The 20,543-nt window shown below is 31.6% G+C and overlaps 1 protein-coding gene across 3 annotated transcripts in view; it reads right to left on the reverse strand.

Annotated features, from left to right (window-relative positions):
• Positions 1–3,422: 3,422 nt before the first annotated feature.
• LOC108754044 (serine proteinase stubble-like) overlaps positions 3,423–20,543 on the reverse strand; it is a 20,392-nt gene continuing 3,271 nt past the window's right edge. Inside the window, exons 2-10 of one of the 3 annotated variants that reach the window (XM_018496074.1) lie at positions 12,645–13,374; positions 11,398–11,442; positions 9,535–9,789; positions 6,347–6,435; positions 6,031–6,116; positions 5,697–5,834; positions 5,444–5,580; positions 4,492–4,649; positions 3,423–4,372 (exon numbers count right to left, since the gene is read on the reverse strand). In XM_018496074.1, coding sequence (XP_018351576.1) covers positions 4,214–4,372; positions 4,492–4,649; positions 5,444–5,580; positions 5,697–5,834; positions 6,031–6,116; positions 6,347–6,435; positions 9,535–9,789; positions 11,398–11,442; positions 12,645–13,116 — 1,539 coding nt within the window. In that variant the 5' untranslated portion in view covers positions 13,117–13,374 and the 3' untranslated portion in view covers positions 3,423–4,213. The remainder of the gene's footprint in view (positions 4,373–4,491; positions 4,650–5,443; positions 5,581–5,696; positions 5,835–6,030; positions 6,117–6,346; positions 6,436–9,534; positions 9,790–11,397; positions 11,443–12,644; positions 13,375–20,543) is intronic. The other 2 variants (XM_018496075.1, XM_018496076.1) reach the window with 2 other exon arrangements.

The following is a 20,543-nucleotide window of genomic DNA, read 5'->3' on the forward strand; positions in this document are numbered from 1 at the left end:
TTTTTTATAAATAAATAATTTTTATTATAAATTAATTAAAAAAAAAATTTTTTGTTATAGTATATAAAGAGTACTAAAGTACTCTTGAAGCTATTTAATTTTTATTCTAAAAATTGTTTCCCCCTAAAAATGCGTATGGGCACATATAAAAAAATACTGACTGGATGTTCAGTTAAATTGAACAAATTTCTATTAGGATTATATTGACAGATATACATTCACAACTATACATTCATTAACATTCGATGTTCGTGGATCATCGAAGTAGCAATTTCCGTACGATTTACAGAGGTCCAAACAACAGTGATTCGCTTTCGGATGGGTGATAGTTTCAAAATACCATAAAATTAATTCCCATAATATTTCCTCACAAGGCCCTGATAATTTTTTTTTTACAGAGCCCTGATAAGTTTTTTTACACGGTCCTGATAAGTTTTTTTACACGGCCCTGATAGTTTTTCTTTATGTGGTCCTGATAATTTTTCCTTATAAGGTCCTAATAAAGAATTTGTTACATGCCACATAGGGCCCAAGTTATTTAACCTAATAGGTCCCGATTAATTTTAAGATATACTAATCAGATCCTTTTTTAAGTCCTAATAATTTTCTACACGGGATTCTAAATAAAAAATTATTCAAGTAATACCTAATTCCGTTCTATGTAGTTATAATTGTAATATCATATACAATTATTATAGGATTAGTGCATTAAAATATATTAAGATCAATTGGAAAAATAATATAACTAATGTTATTACGGCAACTGGAAAGAAAAACTAATTCATCATTCAGTAATAAAATCAAAAACAAAGTATTTATTAAGCGCAAATTCATACGTATATCATACACGCTTAATTTACAATACATTCAGATTGTAAAAATTACAACACTTTCGCCGCCTACTTATGTCAATAGAAATATAATTATATAACATTGTATTATTACACTTGGTAGGGAAACATCGAGCCTTTACTCGCTTACTTTGAAAAGATATTGATGGAAATACGAAATCCCTTATTACGACAATGTCTGCGACGCACAGTGAATCAGAAATCGAAGACGTGTGCAAAAGTCGCAAAAATGAAATAATATTTTTTTCTGTTTTGTAAGTATTTTATTGTTATTACTATTGTATGATACATTATTTAATATAATTTTTAAGTCCCAAATTATTTTATTCTGTTCTTTATTCAACGTTAAACATGAATTATTTTATATTCATCATTTCAGCTCTCAAACATGTTAAAGTTTTAATTATTTCATGTTTCTTACGAGTTACGATTAACATGCGTTTAATAAGATTTTCCTAATTTGTAATTAATTTAAAATTATACTTCATTGTTATCTCATTATTTAATCTAATGTTTTAAAACAAATTCCTTTCGTGTTTGGAATTGTACAATATCAAATCTGTAAATCTGATGGTGACTTCTCCTTAGACATGCAAAGAAGTAAAATTTTAATTTTTGTATTGCTGAAGAAGACTTTAAAGTGAGTCGAAACGTACAATAGTATATAATTTGAATAAAAATTTAAAATTAAACTTTGCATACTAACTACGTTGACTTTTATTCGTCCTGTTTTTTAGATTCTTTTTCGGTTTGAATTTGGGAGAGTCTGTAAGAAGATTACATTATTACTAATTTCAATTATTTGTTTCATAAGAAAGGATCCGTATCTCATGGAAATTGAATTTCGGTTGAATTGTTTCGAAAATTTGATATTTTGTAGATCTTGTCGTCCTGATAAAAAGTCTCTTAGGTTGCGAGCGTTGCGAAGTGGAACGCAGTCTGGAGCATTTTATTATTTCGTCTGTTATTTGAGTTATCTTGCCTATATTTCCGCGAAATTAAAGGAATTTTTTAATAAAATTGTATTGTAGATCAATAATACTAATATATAATTTCATGAAATTTCATTACAATCAAAAAATAATTAAAACTAATAACATTAAATAAAATTTATAAAAATATTGATATTTTCATTTATACTATACGTTTTTTAAATTATTATAATAATTATTTAAAAAATCGATTTCTTTGAAACTGGACCAATGGCTGAAATAGCCGGACACATTTTTTTTTGCTTAAAAACAACCTGTAAAAAGCGCATCAAAATTCCCCATCACTTAATGTTTCCCTTGTGAGTCGAAAAGTCCTCTACCATTTTGAAAATTTCGCAATAATTAACAAGATATTAATTACAAAATATCGCTAAAAATATTGGTTTTTAATAAATTTTATTCAAGTATACTATCAACTTTACAGAAAATAGTAAGAGATAAAAATTGTTTATTTTTTTTCTAATAAAATTCTAAAAATTTTTTAAGAATTTTTTAATACCGCACTTTCTCATGTTGGTAAAAATAGTTGCCAATAAGAAAATGTAGTATTAAAAAGTTGATAAAAAATTCTGAAAAAATTCTTAGAACTCTATGAGAAGAAATTAAACAATTGTCGCCTCTTGCTGCTTTTTTATAAAGTTGATAATACTTGAGTAAAAAATTATTAAAGACCAATATTCGGCAAATTTTAGTATCTCGTTACTATTGCGAAAATTGCAAAATGGTAAAGGACTTTTCGACTTAGTTTAGCCCGCTCTATCAGCATACGAAATATTTGGCGGTCCATTCTGGATAACCCTATGCATGTTGAATTATAAAATTTCTTGCTGCAATGTTATATCTGCTATTTTTAATCCTTTTATTTGGACATCAGATTTATAATTAGTTTCCTTTCAAACCTATATATATAAAATTTAATGTAATTTCTTCATCTAGAACTCGAGTTTTCTATTTATGTACGCGTTCTTCGATTTTTTTGTTCCACTGTACGACGTATGGATTTCACTTTAAATTACCGTAAATATAGATGACTTGGGACAGTGTAGATAACTTGGGACAGCATATATTTTTGTTAAATTTAATTATAGTGTTCATCCATGTGTGATTAAATTTGACAAAAGTACATGCTATCTCATGTTACCTACAATGTCCCAAGTCACCTACATTTGCGATACTTTGACATTCGTGTAAAGTAAAATGGCTTTAAGGAGATGCTGAAATGATCAAATTGTGAGGACATTGCAGATCGATATAAATCTTCGAATATACTGAAGTCAAAAATTCTTTTATAGGATTAAAGTAGACGCAAAATTTGATGGCGCTACAGTGGACTTTACACTAAAATCGAAAAAAAAGTTTAAGTTTTTAACTTTTTTTTCGATACGAAAAAATGTTTCAATTCGTAGAGCTGTTACCTGACGTAGATGTTTCTTTAATGCAAAAGCTTTATAGCTCCTACGGAAACGACAATGCAGCACTGAACGTTTTACGTGCGCAAATACTGAGTTCATGAAATTAAAATTAAAAGCAACAATAAATGATTTATTAAGACCGTAATATGAATAATGTGAATAAGATTAAAAGCTTAAAAAGAAAGATTTATATCAATCTGCAAATTACGTGCATATGAATTATCATTAGAGCTTATACTACTGGAAGAGAATATCCAAGCAATGAGTGAAAAGTGTGAGCAAGATCTGAGAGTCAGAAAATGTATATTCTGTCCTGCTCAGTAACTTTTTTTCTTTCTGCGCATGTGCCAAAGAGGATAGAAGTGGATAGAAATTTGGGCAAAAATTTAATTAGCTGTTCCAATATGCCAGCGCTATTATACGCAGGAAAGTCAATTTGAGCAAAAATTTGATTGGTTGTTTCCAGTATTACTATCGCCATTATGCACAACGGAACACCTGAGATTTGTTCGCGTCGCATGCTCTAACATGCTCTAAAATTCTCCTATCATAGCATTTACTCACTTTAACGCGCTTGTTGAAGTGATTAGAAGCTATAGCAGAAGCACATTGAAATATGCTGGAGCATACGACGCGAACGAACCTCTTATCCTTACATCATGTTTGTATTATCAATCTCGACCAAGTTCAGCTGTCGCTTCAGCATCTCCTTAATTTCTTTAGACATGGTCCGTTCTCTGGAAGTCAGTTTGAATTAATCTTCTCTCATTAAACTCTTTTGTCACGTTGATTCTTAGACTGACCACTCGAAGAATAATTTCTCAGATGTGATCTAGATCCCGGAAATCATTCTCTGATATGAAAGATACCCGAACTTTGTGTCATGCAAAGTTCGCAGCTCTTTAGGATTCTCAAGATCTCTCCTCCTGAGAATAGTTCTTTCGCGGTTGAGGGCGCGTTACGAGTTTATGACATACGTGATCCAGTCGACAGTCTTAGCTACGCGGTGATAGATCCCTGGTTGGCCTGGCTGTGCACAGGAATAACCTGCGGAGACAATGCCAATGAGGTACCATCGACCAGTTTTTTCCAACATCAACGGACCTCCACTGTCACCCTGAAATTTAAATGTACTCTTGAGAAAACGCATTCGCAAAGAAGAGATGGGAGAAGAAGGAAGCAGAACGATAATTCATCGTTCAAACAGTACGCACCCACGATGACGAAAGCGCTTACCTGGCACGAATCCTTACCGCCGCTGCGGTAACCGGCACACATCATCTCGTCATGAATGACGACGTTGATGCCATTGGACCGATGCCACCGCTCACAGAGACGATTATCGATCACGGGCACGTCTACCGCTTGCAACGTTTTCGGCCGTAATCTAGAACCTAAATAAAATAATTCGTATAATGAGACAATTGACAAAAGGTAAATGGCTGCGTTCAGTAGAGAAAACAGCTTTGCAACTATTCTAAAATTCTCGAATATAATTGGTTAATACATTCAGATCCAGTGAGGAACTAAGAGCAAGACCAATCATATTAAAGAATTTTATAACAGCTGCAAAGCTGCTTTTTCTGCTGAACGCAGCTAATGACAAGATTATTTGTAGCAAATCAATATAAAATTAAGCGTGGGATACTTCATTTCTCTCTTTGAATATGTATCATGTAAATCTCCCTGTGAAATTTTTTTCTAAAATTCTTTATAATATTTCGAAATTGTTTTTCAGAGTTTCTGTATAATTTTATAACTTTCTAGAAAATTTCTCTCAAATCTTTTTAATTGGATCACTTTTCAGAAGTACTCTGAGAAAGTAAAAAATCTTTTATATAATTCTTTCTGTTATATTTATAATTCTGAAATATTCTAAAATTTATAAAGTTTTTCTTTCCATAATTGAAAAAAAGCTTGTAAAAATTTTGGAAAAGTTTAAAATATTTTTTCAGAAATTTTTATAAATGTTAAGTTTTATTACTTTAAAAAAATATTAAAACTTTTAAAAATATTTTTCACTAATAACAATTTTTTTACCAAAGTAATGCTTATTATATTAATACTGCAAGAAATTATCCGGTAATTAGAGCTAAAGTATTTTAATCGAGAATTTATAAGACGAGAAATAAAAAGTAAATTTAAAATTGTAATGAATAAATGAAACGATTTTTTTACTAAGTTCTACCTGCTTGCAAAGCGCCCCATCCCGCAGCCCAGCCGTATTGCCCTAGAAAATCTTCATTTTTCTCCGGTAGGCATATGGGCCCTATATGGGGCATGTAATGAACCGGTCGATCTAATCGAAGCACGGCCACATCAAACCTGATAAACAACAAATGTGAGAGACGTGAAATCAATAGAGTTTATTCTGTTCAGCATTCATGATGTGCATTCGAGGTATTCATATGAGGTGTTGTTAGTAATACATGCGAACACACCTGTCTGCCTGTGGCGTGAATTTGAAATAAGGATGCACTCTGATTTCTCGAACTCCAAAAGTATAAGCTGGCAGAGATTCAGTCGCAGAATTCACCACATAATCGCCGAGAGTAACCTGGACTTGTCTCGCCGACGCTCTAACATTCGAAAAATTTATTAAATATTCTAATTAGCAATAATTTGAGTTTAAAATTTAATACGTAATTATTAAATTATGTATTAATTATTTAAAATTATACAAGTTTTTACGTTTTCGTTAAAAAGAATTCAAATGGAGATAACGACTTCTGCTAATGAGCTACTCGTATGCAAACAAATTGTTCCCCCACTCACTTTGCAACGCAATGCCCAGCGGTGACAACGTGAAATCGATTGACCAAAGTACCGCCACATCTGCTAGAACCAATCCGTATGTAAGCCTGTCAAAAAACAATTTTGACGATAAGTTTTATCAAAATCCAAACTAAAGCCTAATACACAATTGAAAAGTACAGACAATAAGAATAGAATAATAGATTTCAACCTATATTAGAAACAGTCTATATCAGAATACACAGTTCCCAATCAATTGAAATTTATTATTTCCTGTTTCTGTATTTTTCAATTATGTATTAAGCTCAAGGTGTCTCACATTATTGTCATATCTGACCTGCCACGGGAAACTGCCGAAACCGGCCTCGTCACCACCGACGATCCTCCTCTGCGCGATTTGTTTCGAGACGATTGGTATGCCGCAACCTGCAAAACACAATTGCCTGGATTCGCATGCAATTAAAGTGTCGCCGTTAAAATTATAGAGTGGTTGTCAGGTCTAATTATTTGGCGTGAAGATTTGCTCTAGAGTTGTCAAATTTTTCCTTCTGAAATAGATATAGCAGGTGTCAAGTAAATTAATTCCGGAGGAACGGCAGAACTCTTGTAGTAATAATTAGAATATTTATATATACATAAAGTAGTGAGCGAAAAGCTATCTTTTTGCGATAAACAAAACAGTGAGAATCCTGAATTATTTTGTGTGCACAGAACATGGAAATTCTATCTGCCGTAACCTGTAATTACAATAAAGCGTAATGACGCTTAAATATAGTTCTGTGACCATCAACGCCTTTAAGTCGAGCCGCAAACTGTCAAAGGTATATAATAATCAACGATATTTCTTCCCCGTTCTTCTCTTGCCGAAATTGGACTTGGAGTAATGCGATGATTCTTTAATAACTCCTTCTGTCTGATTTTAATGTTGAGCCTTGGTCTGCATTACATGTAACTAAGTAATTTTGACGATAATCAAGTAACTCGTGGTCCTATATTATTCATTTACTCGAACATCGCCTGACAGATGAAATAATAGCATTATTCATGATTGTTCGAATGTTAGCTTAAATTCAGTCTGTTGATAAAAATAATTTTAATTATAGAAACAAGTGATTATTGATAGTAATTGGAAATCATATTTTTAATTAAATTTACATCATTTGAAGGACATAAATTTGAAAAATTTAAAAATGTATATATATATATATATATATATATAAATATATATATACTTTTATTTTAGATTATTATATCTTTTATAAATAACTTAAACAATATAATATTTATAATTCATTGAAGTTAAGATCATCATAAAATACTCATTATATGTACATTATAAAATCAACAGTTTAAAATAATGTCTTTGACAATGATTACAATAACTATTTTTGTACATGTAAACATGAGGTATAGTTATTTTTTGAATTACAATACTTTGAGAAGAGTAAAAATTCTAAAACTGTTAATTTTATTCCACGATATATTACAATTTGAATTATAGGAGAGGTAAAAGATCTTTTAGATTTATTAAATTATTTTTTTTAGAACTGCGAAGGGTATTACAAGGATATTTTTCAATTAGTCGCGAATAAATTCATGCGCTTATATATTAGTGCATCGCATTATTTAAAGTGATCCCTTGCGAAAAACGGTTGTCGCAAATGCAACGAAGCGTTTTATCGAGCAGATTATGAGAAGAAGATAGATCGCCAAAGTTTTATGAGATGGCAATGCAGAAAAACTGCGTTTCACCACTAGAAAATTAATCCGCGAACGACGACAGCTGTTATGATATCTATATCCATTCGCCTGTTGCGCTTTCTACAAATTTCAAGAGTTTATATTATTCCTTTGTAAGAAGTGACCTACGATTTCTATTGTGTAATTTTTTTATTCATTAATTCAACAAAAATTACACTTCTTTGTTCAAGCAAACACTTGCTTTTGACAAAACTGTTTTTACTTCGCTGTGAAAAATGCAAAGGGATCAAGGAGACGACCGTCAACAGACATTTATTGGAATTCAGATGGATAATCATGTGGAAAAAACACAATGTTATATGTAATACCGATAAAAATAATTTTTAGGCAAACATGCATGTGAAAAGGCAGAACTTTTTTATTTAACATGCTTGGATTGTATCTCACGTACATGCAGTTTAAGAAAAGATCGAAGGAACAAAAAATATGTGTCGACGAATAAAAGAACTATTAATATTAAAAAGAAAAAAGAACTCAAGACGATAAATGGAAGACATCCGGCAAGGAAATTGTGCAATTTTTTTAACGGCAAAGAAGTGGAACTGCATGCTTGGAATACACACGAACGTGTGGATAATGTGAAATAATTGATGACAAAATAATCAACAGGAAATTAGAAGAAGAACAAGAGAAAAAAGGAAGATTTAAGAGACAAGGTAAATGTACAAACTTCTATATATTACACTACACTGTTAAATTCATAACGTCAATTTATATTCAATTAGAGTTTTTTTGTCTTACTATTTCTATAAATCGCCGCAGCAACTATTCAATATGTCGTTAATTTAACTAAAACAATGGAGTCAGACAATTCACTCAAGAATTAAACTTTGCTCAAAAGTTTATTATTTAGTAACTGCATATACTTTAATTTGTGGATGTTGTTTACTTTAAAACTAATTATTGAAATAAATTGATTTACATTTTGACATATTGTATATGGAAGTTTTGAAAATAACAAAATGTTATTTAATTTAACGGATTGAGTTATCATTGCTCCTTGCTATCTAACAGAGTAAACCGTTAACAGCGGTCTTTTTATTGAAGCCGTCATATTTAATATGGAATAAAAATCATAAATAAAATATAAAGATTTAACGTATTACCAAATTATAATAAGATTTTATTAAGATAGACATGAAATTAAATATTAAATATAAGCATATTCAAGCCTATAATGGTCAAAGCTAAATCTTCTCAATGCCTAAATAATTCACACTGAATTATCTATATCCTATATATATATATACATGCATATATACCATATTTTTATAGTTATTCAAACTGCGCGCCGAAATTTTTCTAGATGTTATCAAACGCAATTAAATTACTGCAATAATATTACAAATTAAATTAAATTGACAAGCAAATTCTCAATCTTCGATCCGATATCATATTAAAATTTAAATTTCGGCGCGCAATTATTCAAACTGCGCGCCGAAATTTAAGATCTAACTTTGATCATTACAAGCTTGAATATACTCATACTTAGTATTTACCAAGTTATACAACACGTCAGACATTTTCAATGTTTTTATTTAAAATCGGCAATATCTATTATTTATTTATTTATTTAATTTAAACCGCACATATTCTTAGTGCACAGTGCACACTATTTTACAGCAAATACAGCTATTAGCTTTACATTTTTATTGAATTCTAAGCGTTAGCGGTTATAATATACAGAAGTCTATGGATAAGATCTCATGCTTTCAAGTGCGATGTTAAAATACGGATGGCATGCTCTTCGAAGGAAGGACTTACGATCGCCGCTGTCGGTCTCCGTGTACAAATCCAGTGGAAGTGGCCGAGATTGATCTCTAGGTGACTCGATCAGGTTATAATCAGTAAGAGCTTTAGTGGGGTCTTTCCGCTGACAACACGCGTACATAATGCCGCCGCAGCTGCCGTCCAATAGGCCAGCAGTCATCCAGCACATTAGAAAAAATTCACAGCTCCGTCCGTCCGCACACAATGTATCGTCGCCTTTCCACAGCGGTCTTTTATGTTGACGCATCTCTGCAGAAAATATGGAAACTCTTGTCTTCCACGAGTGTCAAGTTACGTAATCGTCCTGAGCGACTGTCGAGTTATGCGCGGTCGCAATTCCAGTCTGGCCGAAGAAGAAAACGTCCGAACAGGTTTGCGTGCGGAAAGACGTCATTGCGATTACTAATCTAATCTCAATCTATATGACTACATTAACCGGCAACAGGAATGAGAGAGATACCGAGAGAATGCGACTCCTCTCAATCGGATGTCGATTATTAAAATTGAAAACTTATTAATATCAATCAACTAGATACAATTGTGACTGCTACATATTAACAGTTTAAGACACACACAGTGGCCCTAATAGTGCTAGAAGTTGAAGCTATTTATAGAATGCAAATCTTCCGAATACTTAATTATTAATTTTTCGATACTTAATTATTAATGCTTAATGCAATAATCAAGCAATAATTGAAGGAAATGTAAAGCCGCCGTTTTTATATTCACCGATTACTCCAAGTCGAACTTCAAAAGATGAAACGGCCGCAAGTTAAAATCCAGAACTAATAGTCTGGGCATACAGAATAAAAAACTTTTTGCATTTATGTTAAAATCGATTCTTGTTAAAATCATTGTATTAAATTTTTTATCCGATTGTTAATTTAAGATAATGTGGTTGTTACTTGAATATTTTGTATTAAATTAATGTTCAATAGTTCTTAATCGCCGAAACAACACAATCCATAAGTAAATCAATAATATAAAAATAATATATTTTAAAATGTAAATATATGAAGATAATTAATGAATAAAAATATGTCAATTTAACATATAAATGTTAATTTATAATATTATAAATGTTAATTATACTGAAAAAATATACTGCCACAATTTGAATACAAATTGTGTCAGTGTTACATTCTTGTGTTAACTTTTACATAATGTTTTTTAGCATATTTATCTTGATAATTAACACAAAAATTCTGATGGACCGTTTGGAAAACATGAAATGTATTAAATTTAGTATAAATTTCCGACTGTGGTGTAGCAAACAGAAAGAATTAATTAAACTTTTATTTCTATTTGATTTTTACACTTTAATTGAAGATCATATTTCTAATTTCATTCTCTATGATAATTTGTCTAAAACAAAGTAGTGTTAAACGACAATTAAACGATTAAATCTTGCTGGCATCTATTAGGATAAGACTGTTCAAGGTAATAAGTGCAATTGATAGAAAAAAATATCGGCATGGTAATATTAATTGTTTTTCTAACAGACTTTCTATAGAGAAATATTTAGGCAATCATAAAAGGACCTCGTACTAGTTCAGCGTGACAACGATTTACCGTCCGGCGGCAAAGCGTAACGTCGACGATGTCGCAATGACTTCCGTGTCTTGAACCACGACGGAAGTCGTTGACTGTAATGGAAATAAGTTTTGCGCGCCATTAAGAAGTAGAATATTGCGTGACTAATCATCCGATTTTTATGAGTTTACGCGAGAGGACAAAGTCATCGGGGCGATCAATTGAGCAGAAATCGTAAATTTAGAAAGAATTGGGAATTTCCTGAAATAACATCGTTACGGCTAACTATCGTACTTTGTAATTCCGCTGATGAGTTGCACGTACCTGTTTCCAATCTAGGGTAATCATCCGGCATCTGTTTTCGGAGATCTGAAATAAAGATGCTATTCTGGAAAAGCGTCACAGTAAAACAAAAGGAAAAAAAATGTTTCCTGCAAAAAGAATAGGCCGTTCAATTTTGATCTTGAAAAAAATGCATAATTTCAAATTCAATAAATAATTCAAACAAATTATTCAAAATTATAGAAGAGAAAAGAAATTGAGAGTTAATGACTCTATTCTCACAGCTGTTTAAGATTACTTTTAAGTTTAATATTGTTTAATATTAAATACCGTCCAACATTTTTGTATACACGGTTTATATACATGATTTATAATGATAAATTAGTGATTGTCACAGTTTGTTGCACCGGCATTACATATCCCAGATATGCTTGCAAGTTAGTTTATTCGATCGCGTCGGTTCGTTTATAATTGAAGAGATATATGTTGGTTCGTTTATAATTTAAATACTTTGAAAGTTTCATATAATAATGTATTTTAGTATTTGTACGCTTCTCTAAGCACTCAGTTGATGAAGCGCTGTTTGCACAGCAAATTGAATTACCAGAAATGACGGGATTACGCGAGTACACAAAGGAAAGGAAGAAAGTAAAAGGGAAAAGTTATTTATTGTGTATTCAAAGAATAACGAGTAAGAATAAACGCAGGTCTATATGAAAAATTGCTTATATGTCTACTAAGTATTAGAAGTGTCTAACCCATAATTTCTAATACTGCATTTGAAGCATTTGAGAACGTGTATTTAACGTATATGAATCTGAATCCTTCAATTATATTAGAAATTGTATGCAATTTATAGTTTATAGTCCAAGAAATTATAATGGAAGTAAAAAAAAACTCTATAATTTTTAGTTAAATATTTATTTTAGCCTTTCTGTCAATGCACGGGATATCCATATCAAATTTTTCAATAAATTTTTTTTATATGAATTTGATCATGACACTTCAAAAATTCTATTCTTTAAATGAAAAAAAAAAAAAAACAATTTTACACAAATTTTATCTTGTTTTTATTTTTTAATTTTTTACTAGAACTTTGTGAAATATAGTCGTAAAAAAATAAAAAATTATTGACAGAAGAGTTAAAGATTCCAACAGAAATAATAAAAGAGATTGATATAATAGTATTAATCCACAAATGGAAAATATAAGCTCTAAGTGGCTGTAATAAAGATTAGATTTAGTATTACTCCAAAAAGAGAAAAGTAAAAAGAAAGCGGATATTTTACCTCTAATATCGTCCTCGAAATCTGGCAACTGGTTAGACTGCTGGAAAAAGGAAGTCGCGCTACCTCCGACCGGCGGCAGGAAATCGTTGTCACGGAATATCAGTCGTGGTGTCCGATGGGACATCACCGGTCTGTTGTAATCGGAGGGAGTTCTCCAGAAGGACTTGTGTTGCCTCCACGACCCTGGAAATTGAGTCTGTGGAATGAAACGCGTGACCGGATGCGGCCCAAAATTCCTGCCATGTGGCGTTGACCCGGTCTCGAGGAGATAAGCAGATCCTGTTGGAAATCGCACGTATCTTCGCCGGCGGATTGCCACCACCCCCTCAGTATGATTGGTTTCATCTCTTCGCATATTGACAACCGAGGAATCATATTTCGTAAATTGCTCTATCTCGCTCGTCATCAAGCTCGAGGAAAGACTCAGGATGACTGTAGCTAGAAGCCAATGACGCGGCCTCGATGTATCCATCGTTTTACTGAACGATTAGAAATTGGTAGAGATCAAGTGCGCAAAGTTCACTAGGTGACTCCGTTTATCGACAATTGATCTCTGCAAACGGTGTGCGTTTCATTTAGAAATTCGCGCGTTCATGTGAATCTATTTCAATTAGTCAATCTGCTCATCTTCATTCCGTTTTCCATTTCCACAAAGGATGCAAGCGATCTCGTCGTTTGGTTGCAACGAGATAAGATATAATCAATTCCTTCACCAAGCTGATTTCGCCACCTTTAAAAAAAGATTATATATTAAAAGATTATATACGAGGGGAAATCAGAAAGTAAAGTAAATTTATTTATTCCTCACTTATAAACGTCAGTTTGCAAGAAATTTTGTGTAACGATCCATAAGTCTTTGGATTTCATCCGCAAAGAAGATTTTTAGTTGCCCTCGGAAACGTATATGCACCGATTTTTAAACTCTAATTTACTATTTATCTTTTTTTCTGGTGGAACTCCTGGTTCCATCAATGTAAGATTAATTTTATCTCGGTCAATAAATCTAAGAAAAAGATGAAGAGTAAATTGAACCGAGATTAAAATTAATCTTACATTGTGTGATGCAGAGAATTGTCCACAAAACTGTAATTCAATTAACAATTACAAATTACAATTATAATGTAATTCACTCAATATAATGCAATTCAATTATAATGCAATTATCATTCAACATAATTCAATTATAATGCAATTCTCAATTCGATTAGTAATTATATTTCGTAATTATTAATTGCTGATAATAATTAAATGAAGTAATTGCAAAAAGGAATTGTGAACAGATTATTATTATTATACAATTATTTAATTGTTAATTGATTAACTGTAATTGTAATTAGAATAAGAGCAATTAATACTTTATAGCAGAGCTCTCGGTACGATTTGCACTTCTTGGCCGATTTTCGACTCGGCTTCGCCTTCCGCTACTCTTTTCATCTTATCGTCTCATGCGCAGTCCAATTGCCGCTCAAATTTAGGAGCGCATCATACTCGTAGACACGAGGCCTCAGTTGTCTTAGAATTTAGGAAGCGGTGCATATGTAGATTTGAGGGCAGTCAGAAGCTTTTTTCATAAATGGTGGATATCATCACAGATGAAGCCCACTGAATAAAACACATCAAGTTAAACCTAACCACAAGTTAACACAGATAATAAAAAATTGGATTTGAAAACTTGTGGACCGTTATAAAAAGCTTGATCTATAATGTACAATACTTTTTGCTTCCTATTTCTTTCTTTTGCTTTTTCCCTTTTTGTAAAACATTTTATCGTGTTTTTGTCACGTGTTTCTTGTCACTTTCGAAATTCGTCAATTTTTATTTCAGACAAGAGAAAAAAACAAGATAATGAAGTAAAAAATAAAAAGCAAGAAACAGGAAGCAAAAAGTACATTGTGCATTATTACGTTGGGCGATTATATTGAGAAATAATGTACACGTATTTTGCTAATATTTTCTACGTACAAAATTAATTAAACAAGTTCACTTTACTTTCTGATTTCCCCTCGTATAATACACAGTATAAATTATTATTTACAAAACGATTGTAACAAGGTGTATATTACATACAATTCTATAACACAAGCTATATTTTACTTTTCTAAATGTGTATCAGATAAGACAAGACGATTCCGAATGGTCTTTCTATGTGCTATAATACTTGGATCGTAAACAATCTGACACTACTCAATTCAGACTGATTTTCTCCTCGAGTTTCACGAGTCGTTAATCACTATCGGACGCCATATTAGAACTCTTGATTCCTAGCGAAAGGAAATGCTCATCGCAGTCGGATTCGCAGGCAAGTAGAATCGAAGATTCTGGTTAAGGAACACCACGCTATTCATACCACTGTAATTATTGGTAGCAATTTCGCGGTAAATCCAAGAACTTTCTTTTGACCATCCATGATTATTGCTCCCGTTTACAAAACGATAAAAGTAATGTAGAGGTAGAAAACATGATACATATTCTACATGCCAATTTAGTATTTGCGTTCATCAAGTTTATTATTATTATTGTTATATTTTTAGAAGGTAAGGATTTTTAGAGGCTTTATCTCTTGTTCCTTTTTTTTATTAAACATATAATCTACAATCGCTCGTATAACGGGCACAGTTTCTGTGATATTATTTCTTTTATATTTAAATTCTACTATCCATGATTTTGACATAAATATACAGGGAATTCTTATAAACGACAATGTTTAAAGGCAAATAAAATAAACTCGAAAATAACTTCCACGTGGCCAATGAATTCCTCTTGACTGGTTGGGATGAAATCCAGTTTGCGTCACGATCCTCCGTAACGAGTGAAAGTAAAGAAGTTCACCCGGAACCAAAGATCACGCCATTTATACACGAGAAAGATTTACCGAACGTGCTTAAATTCATCAGCATCTCTGTCGATTGAAATTATCACTCACGAATTAGCAAGAGAAAACGACGCGCTAGTAACACTTTAATAAGGCTTCCTCATAATTAACGTCTCTAAAACCTAAAACCTAAAATCACCATATTTTCAATCGCTTATGTAATTATATTATTAGTTTGCTAACTTTTCAAAAAATAAAATTCTGCATTAATTAAATAATCAACAAATTTTTTATCATATAAACATAAAAGTATCTACGCGTAATGAATAGATTTTTCCCAGACACTGATTTTGATCGTTGACCATTAGTTGGCCGTAGACGAATAGGGATCAGTTTTCGAAGCGTTAGAAATGCCAAAAAGAAAACAAGAGTAGAAGGACATAATTGTTCATTAAATAATCTTGGTGGACGGCCTTGCCGGGCCATCACCAATCGTGGTAGTGAAGATGAACGATTCGATGTGTTAGTAGGTCATTGGCTCTACGTCGAGTGGATCCACCAGAAGTGAAAGTACACTTCTTGCGTGCACGACAATGTGAAGTTCACGTTCACGCAGTGCCACCCGTCGCTCCGGCGATGGGAGTTACGAATCGCTCATATGATTCTCCAAAGAATCCGAAATCTCCTGCCTGCTATTTCCCCTGTAATAACCATTGTTATCATGAAATATCACCACGTTGAGCACGATGATTCTCATCGTGAAAGTGTTCGATTACTATGACGCGAAGCCTTTTGCCCCGATCTTGAAAATTCCCAACTGCGATTCCCGACATTGTTGTTTTTCTTTCCTTTCCCTGCAAATTACAAGTAGCAAAACTACAGATAATTGTTTTTCTTTTTAGATTTGAAGCTTCGTCAAGCGTAATGAACGTAAGTAGCCTCAATGAACGTAAAAGACAGATATATGTATTAAATTGTGAAATCGAGTTCTAATGTTGATCACGCGATTCTGCGTACATTGATCTTTTAGATCTGTTCTTTTCAGCTGAACTTCTTGCACCATTCATCTTTCCTCTTTTTTTATTTACGTTGGAGAGAAAGGAGAAAAATAAACGATAAAGGAATTCAACTAAAAGAAAAAAAAACAGGCCAATTATATATGATATATTTCTTTATATTAATAATAAATGCTAATTATTTTGATAATAACTTCAAATTTGTTTTCTTTTTTTGTTTGTTTTTATCCCTTTAATGGTAAGATCGGGATTAAATGTAACCTTACAGCTTCGTTAATATATAAAAGCATTTTTTTGTTTTACTACAAATATTAAAAATCACTTGGACGGAAAGAATAGTTTTGCTAAACATTTAATTAGAAAAATCTAAAAATTATTTTATTGGATCATCAAAGTAATTACATAAGACGCTTAAATTGATTGTTAAATATCTTAATTTTTTTCTAACGTTGCTCATTATACTTGAGCATACTATATAATTATTTTGATAATCCAACAGAATTGTTTTCAGATTTAAAAAACATTACCATTCAAATTATTATCAGATTAATATGTAAAAGATAAAAAGAGGTAAGAGTCAGTTAGTTCTTGATAACTAATACTTAATGTCTTTCAAATTTTTAACAAATGTTTCGTCTTTAAACTAGAACCTTTTCAATGTTAATACATAAAAATAAATTCTACCTTACATCGTATAATAATAAGTTAAATATTAAAAACGATTTGAATATTACAAATTAAAGTTCTTCTAAGTATGCGGTGAATAAAATTTCCATACTTCGCTGTCATTTCTTCATTAATCAATTTATTTCATTAGATATCAATTGTGATATAATGATCGGAATTCTCGAACTGATATACATTTCCAGTGACTTGATCTAATTTTAAAATTATCCAGTGTAAAGTGTAACGGTAAAACAATACATGTAATTAATATTTAAGCTTTGTACCTGACTTGAGAATCTTACTTGTGTTAATATGTCCATTATAATTGATTCGTATTAAAATATATAATAGCGCATTGGTGCCACGAATTCGTTAAATTGAAAGGATTATTTTAAAAACGTCCAAAAGCTCATGACATAACAAACAACAAAACTATGGCAATAACAAATTGAAGGAAATAGATTTCTGAGGAAATGCAAAAGAAGGGAAAAATGTTAGGTGGGGGACAATAGCTGTGGTATTAAAAGATATGATTCTGCAAGGAATTCGGTATCGCTCTGCTTGTTTAAACTATGTCTCTGTCTCTTGATATGCACCATCTCCGAAATTAGTTTTTTGTATAAGAAGGTTCATTTCCCAAACTTTTACCTCTTCCCAATTGAAATTATGATCGCACGACATTCTACGTCCAGTTATTATTGATGGGAAACCAGTTCTTTTATTTATATTCTTAGAATATTTTGCTCTTGTTTTCAATTGTCTCTTGGTTTGGCCAATATGAGATGCGTCACAATTATAACATGTAATCTTATATACCACATTGGTTCTAAAATCTAAAATATCTTTACCTGTTGTGATATATTTCTTTAGGGTATTTGGAATGGAAAAGGCAGGTTCCAAATTGATTCCCTTAGTTATATGAGAGAATGCTTCTGAAAAGGATTTTATATATGGTACAGTATCGATTAATGATATTATTTCGTTCATTATGTGAGATAGTTATGTTGCAATAATATTTTATTCTAGTGCGCATTGCAGAAAATATATAAGAAAGAGAATAACAATTCTGAAGTAAAACAGTAATCATATATATTAATCACTTTTTTGATGAAATTTTGGGTGAGATAACAATATTTTGTCAATTATTTCGTAAATCACATCCCTTTTATGACATTTACTATAAGTTGTTGTGAACCGAAATTTAAATATCTCTCAGAAAAAGTTGATTTTCTGTAACAGTCAAAAATAATCTCATAATTATCCACACTGATAGTTACATCTAAAAAATTCAATCTGTTCCTATCACCAATTTCAAAAGTGAATTATATACAGTCATGTAATGAATTGAAACACTCTTTTATCTGATTGGAAAACTAAGGAGGAGCGACTAAGAGTACGTCATTCATATCTGTAAAAGGGTAATTGACAAGGAAAACTTTGAATTGCGATCTCCTCTAGCAATTACATGTAAAACTACAACAATTATTGTGGGTAATTTTGGAATTCACTATTAAAAGTGTATATTTACAGGTATTTAAAATAAAGTTACAACTTACAGATAAAATTATAGTCTCCTTTATAGTAATTATAAACAATATGTCAAAAAATAAATTTACAAATAAAAAGTTAAGTTTATAGAAATATATATATCTAAACATTAATTTGACAAATTATGTACAATTTTTCTTAATCTATGTTATTAACGTAAAACATAAAAAAGAGTAAAAAAATGCAAATATATGTACAATATATTATCATTATGTTATATAATATTACAAAAATGGTGCATATATTTTTGAAACTACAAAATATTTTGCTATTGTAATTTTTTAATCTAATTGAATGATATATTTATACGATTAAAGATAAAAGAAGACTCATTTATATATGTAGAAGCGCACACAGTTTTATATTTTTCCACTATAAATTAAGCAATTTTTTTCATATATTATATTTACATAATTTTACATCCTTTTCTTATATTTCTATGTGTGGTTGGACGTGTGTTTACATAAAATTTAATATAAAGATATAAATAAAAGAATGTACGTGACTGTCACATTAGTTGTATACCGGTCGGAGCCCGCATCCATTTTCAACTGTTAGTGAAAGCACGCACATGCAAGCACCCACACGGAGATCGGATCTCCAATCATATCCCTTTTCTTCTCCCGTGGTCCATATGCGTCCCGCGCACGGTGCGGTATATCGAATTCCGCGTGTGAATCAGCATTAAGAACGTGAAGACCCATTACTTTCTCCGGGCGTCGAGCGGGAGCTCACCATTACTTTCGCCCAAATCGAAGGATAATTGTTTTCTCGTGCGCGTTCCGCTGCGCTAGGATCGGTTATGATTTTCTTTTGATGCATCGTGTACACTGTCATACACTCTAATAGCCGACAACAGCAACAATAGAACCAGCCAAGCGTCACGGAGAAAAGCTCTGCACGCGCCGCCGAGCTAAATGTCGGCGATAATGTACGTGCGCGCGCGTCCGGAATTATATAATAAAAACTAAATAATAAGTATCACGTTTCGCCCTGAAAATGAAGCTCTATTACATTGTGCGCGCATTATTAACCGTTGTATCTATTACCAGCGCGGAATTAATTTTCCGTATAATGTACCTAATGCATAAGAGAATAATTCGATATCGTATTATATATATATTTCAAAATTGCATATTATATACCTCAGTAAGTACTCTATCATCACGTGTATTTATACTGAAGGTTGCGTTCCCGAGATTCTTCATAATAATGGAAATGATATGTAATGATAGGGAGAATTTATAATAACTTAAGTGCGCTTCCAGGATCAGTTCACTTGTTCATTTCTACTAATGCAAATTATAATCTCGACTCACCTTCCCTTTAACCTTTTTCTATTAATTCTAAGAATTAGAAAAATGAAAAGTAAATTAGGTCGAGCAAAATATAATAACAAATTAAGATATAATAATAAAGACTATTAATGTGTAGATCTATTTCCCTTATATAAAATAAATCTCCCAGGGACATTCTATATCCTAAGAAAGTTCTTAAGATATTTCTCAAATAAAATGTGCCATATAAGTCGGTTTAATTACTCTTCATCTTTTTTTAATTCTAAGAAGTATATTCATTTTTATCAACGTAGATTAATTTTAATCTCAGTTTAACTTACTCTTTATCTTTTTCTAATCCTTAGAACTGTAAGAAGATAAAGAATAAGTTAAATGAAAATTAAAGTTAATCTATATTGACAGAAATAGATCTTAGGATACGCTGAAAAGCAAATTAAAGATTAACGTTAATCTACATTGGAACAAATAAACTTAATTTTGTTATATTTACTTAGCCATTAAGATAGCTAATTCTTGATGTTGCTGACTCCGTTGTATAAATTTATACAGACCGAACCTG

The sequence above is a fragment of the Trachymyrmex septentrionalis genome, unplaced genomic scaffold, assembly GCF_001594115.1.
Source record: "Trachymyrmex septentrionalis isolate Tsep2-gDNA-1 unplaced genomic scaffold, Tsep1.0 scaffold74, whole genome shotgun sequence".
Taxonomy (NCBI): Eukaryota; Metazoa; Arthropoda; class Insecta; order Hymenoptera; family Formicidae; genus Trachymyrmex; species Trachymyrmex septentrionalis.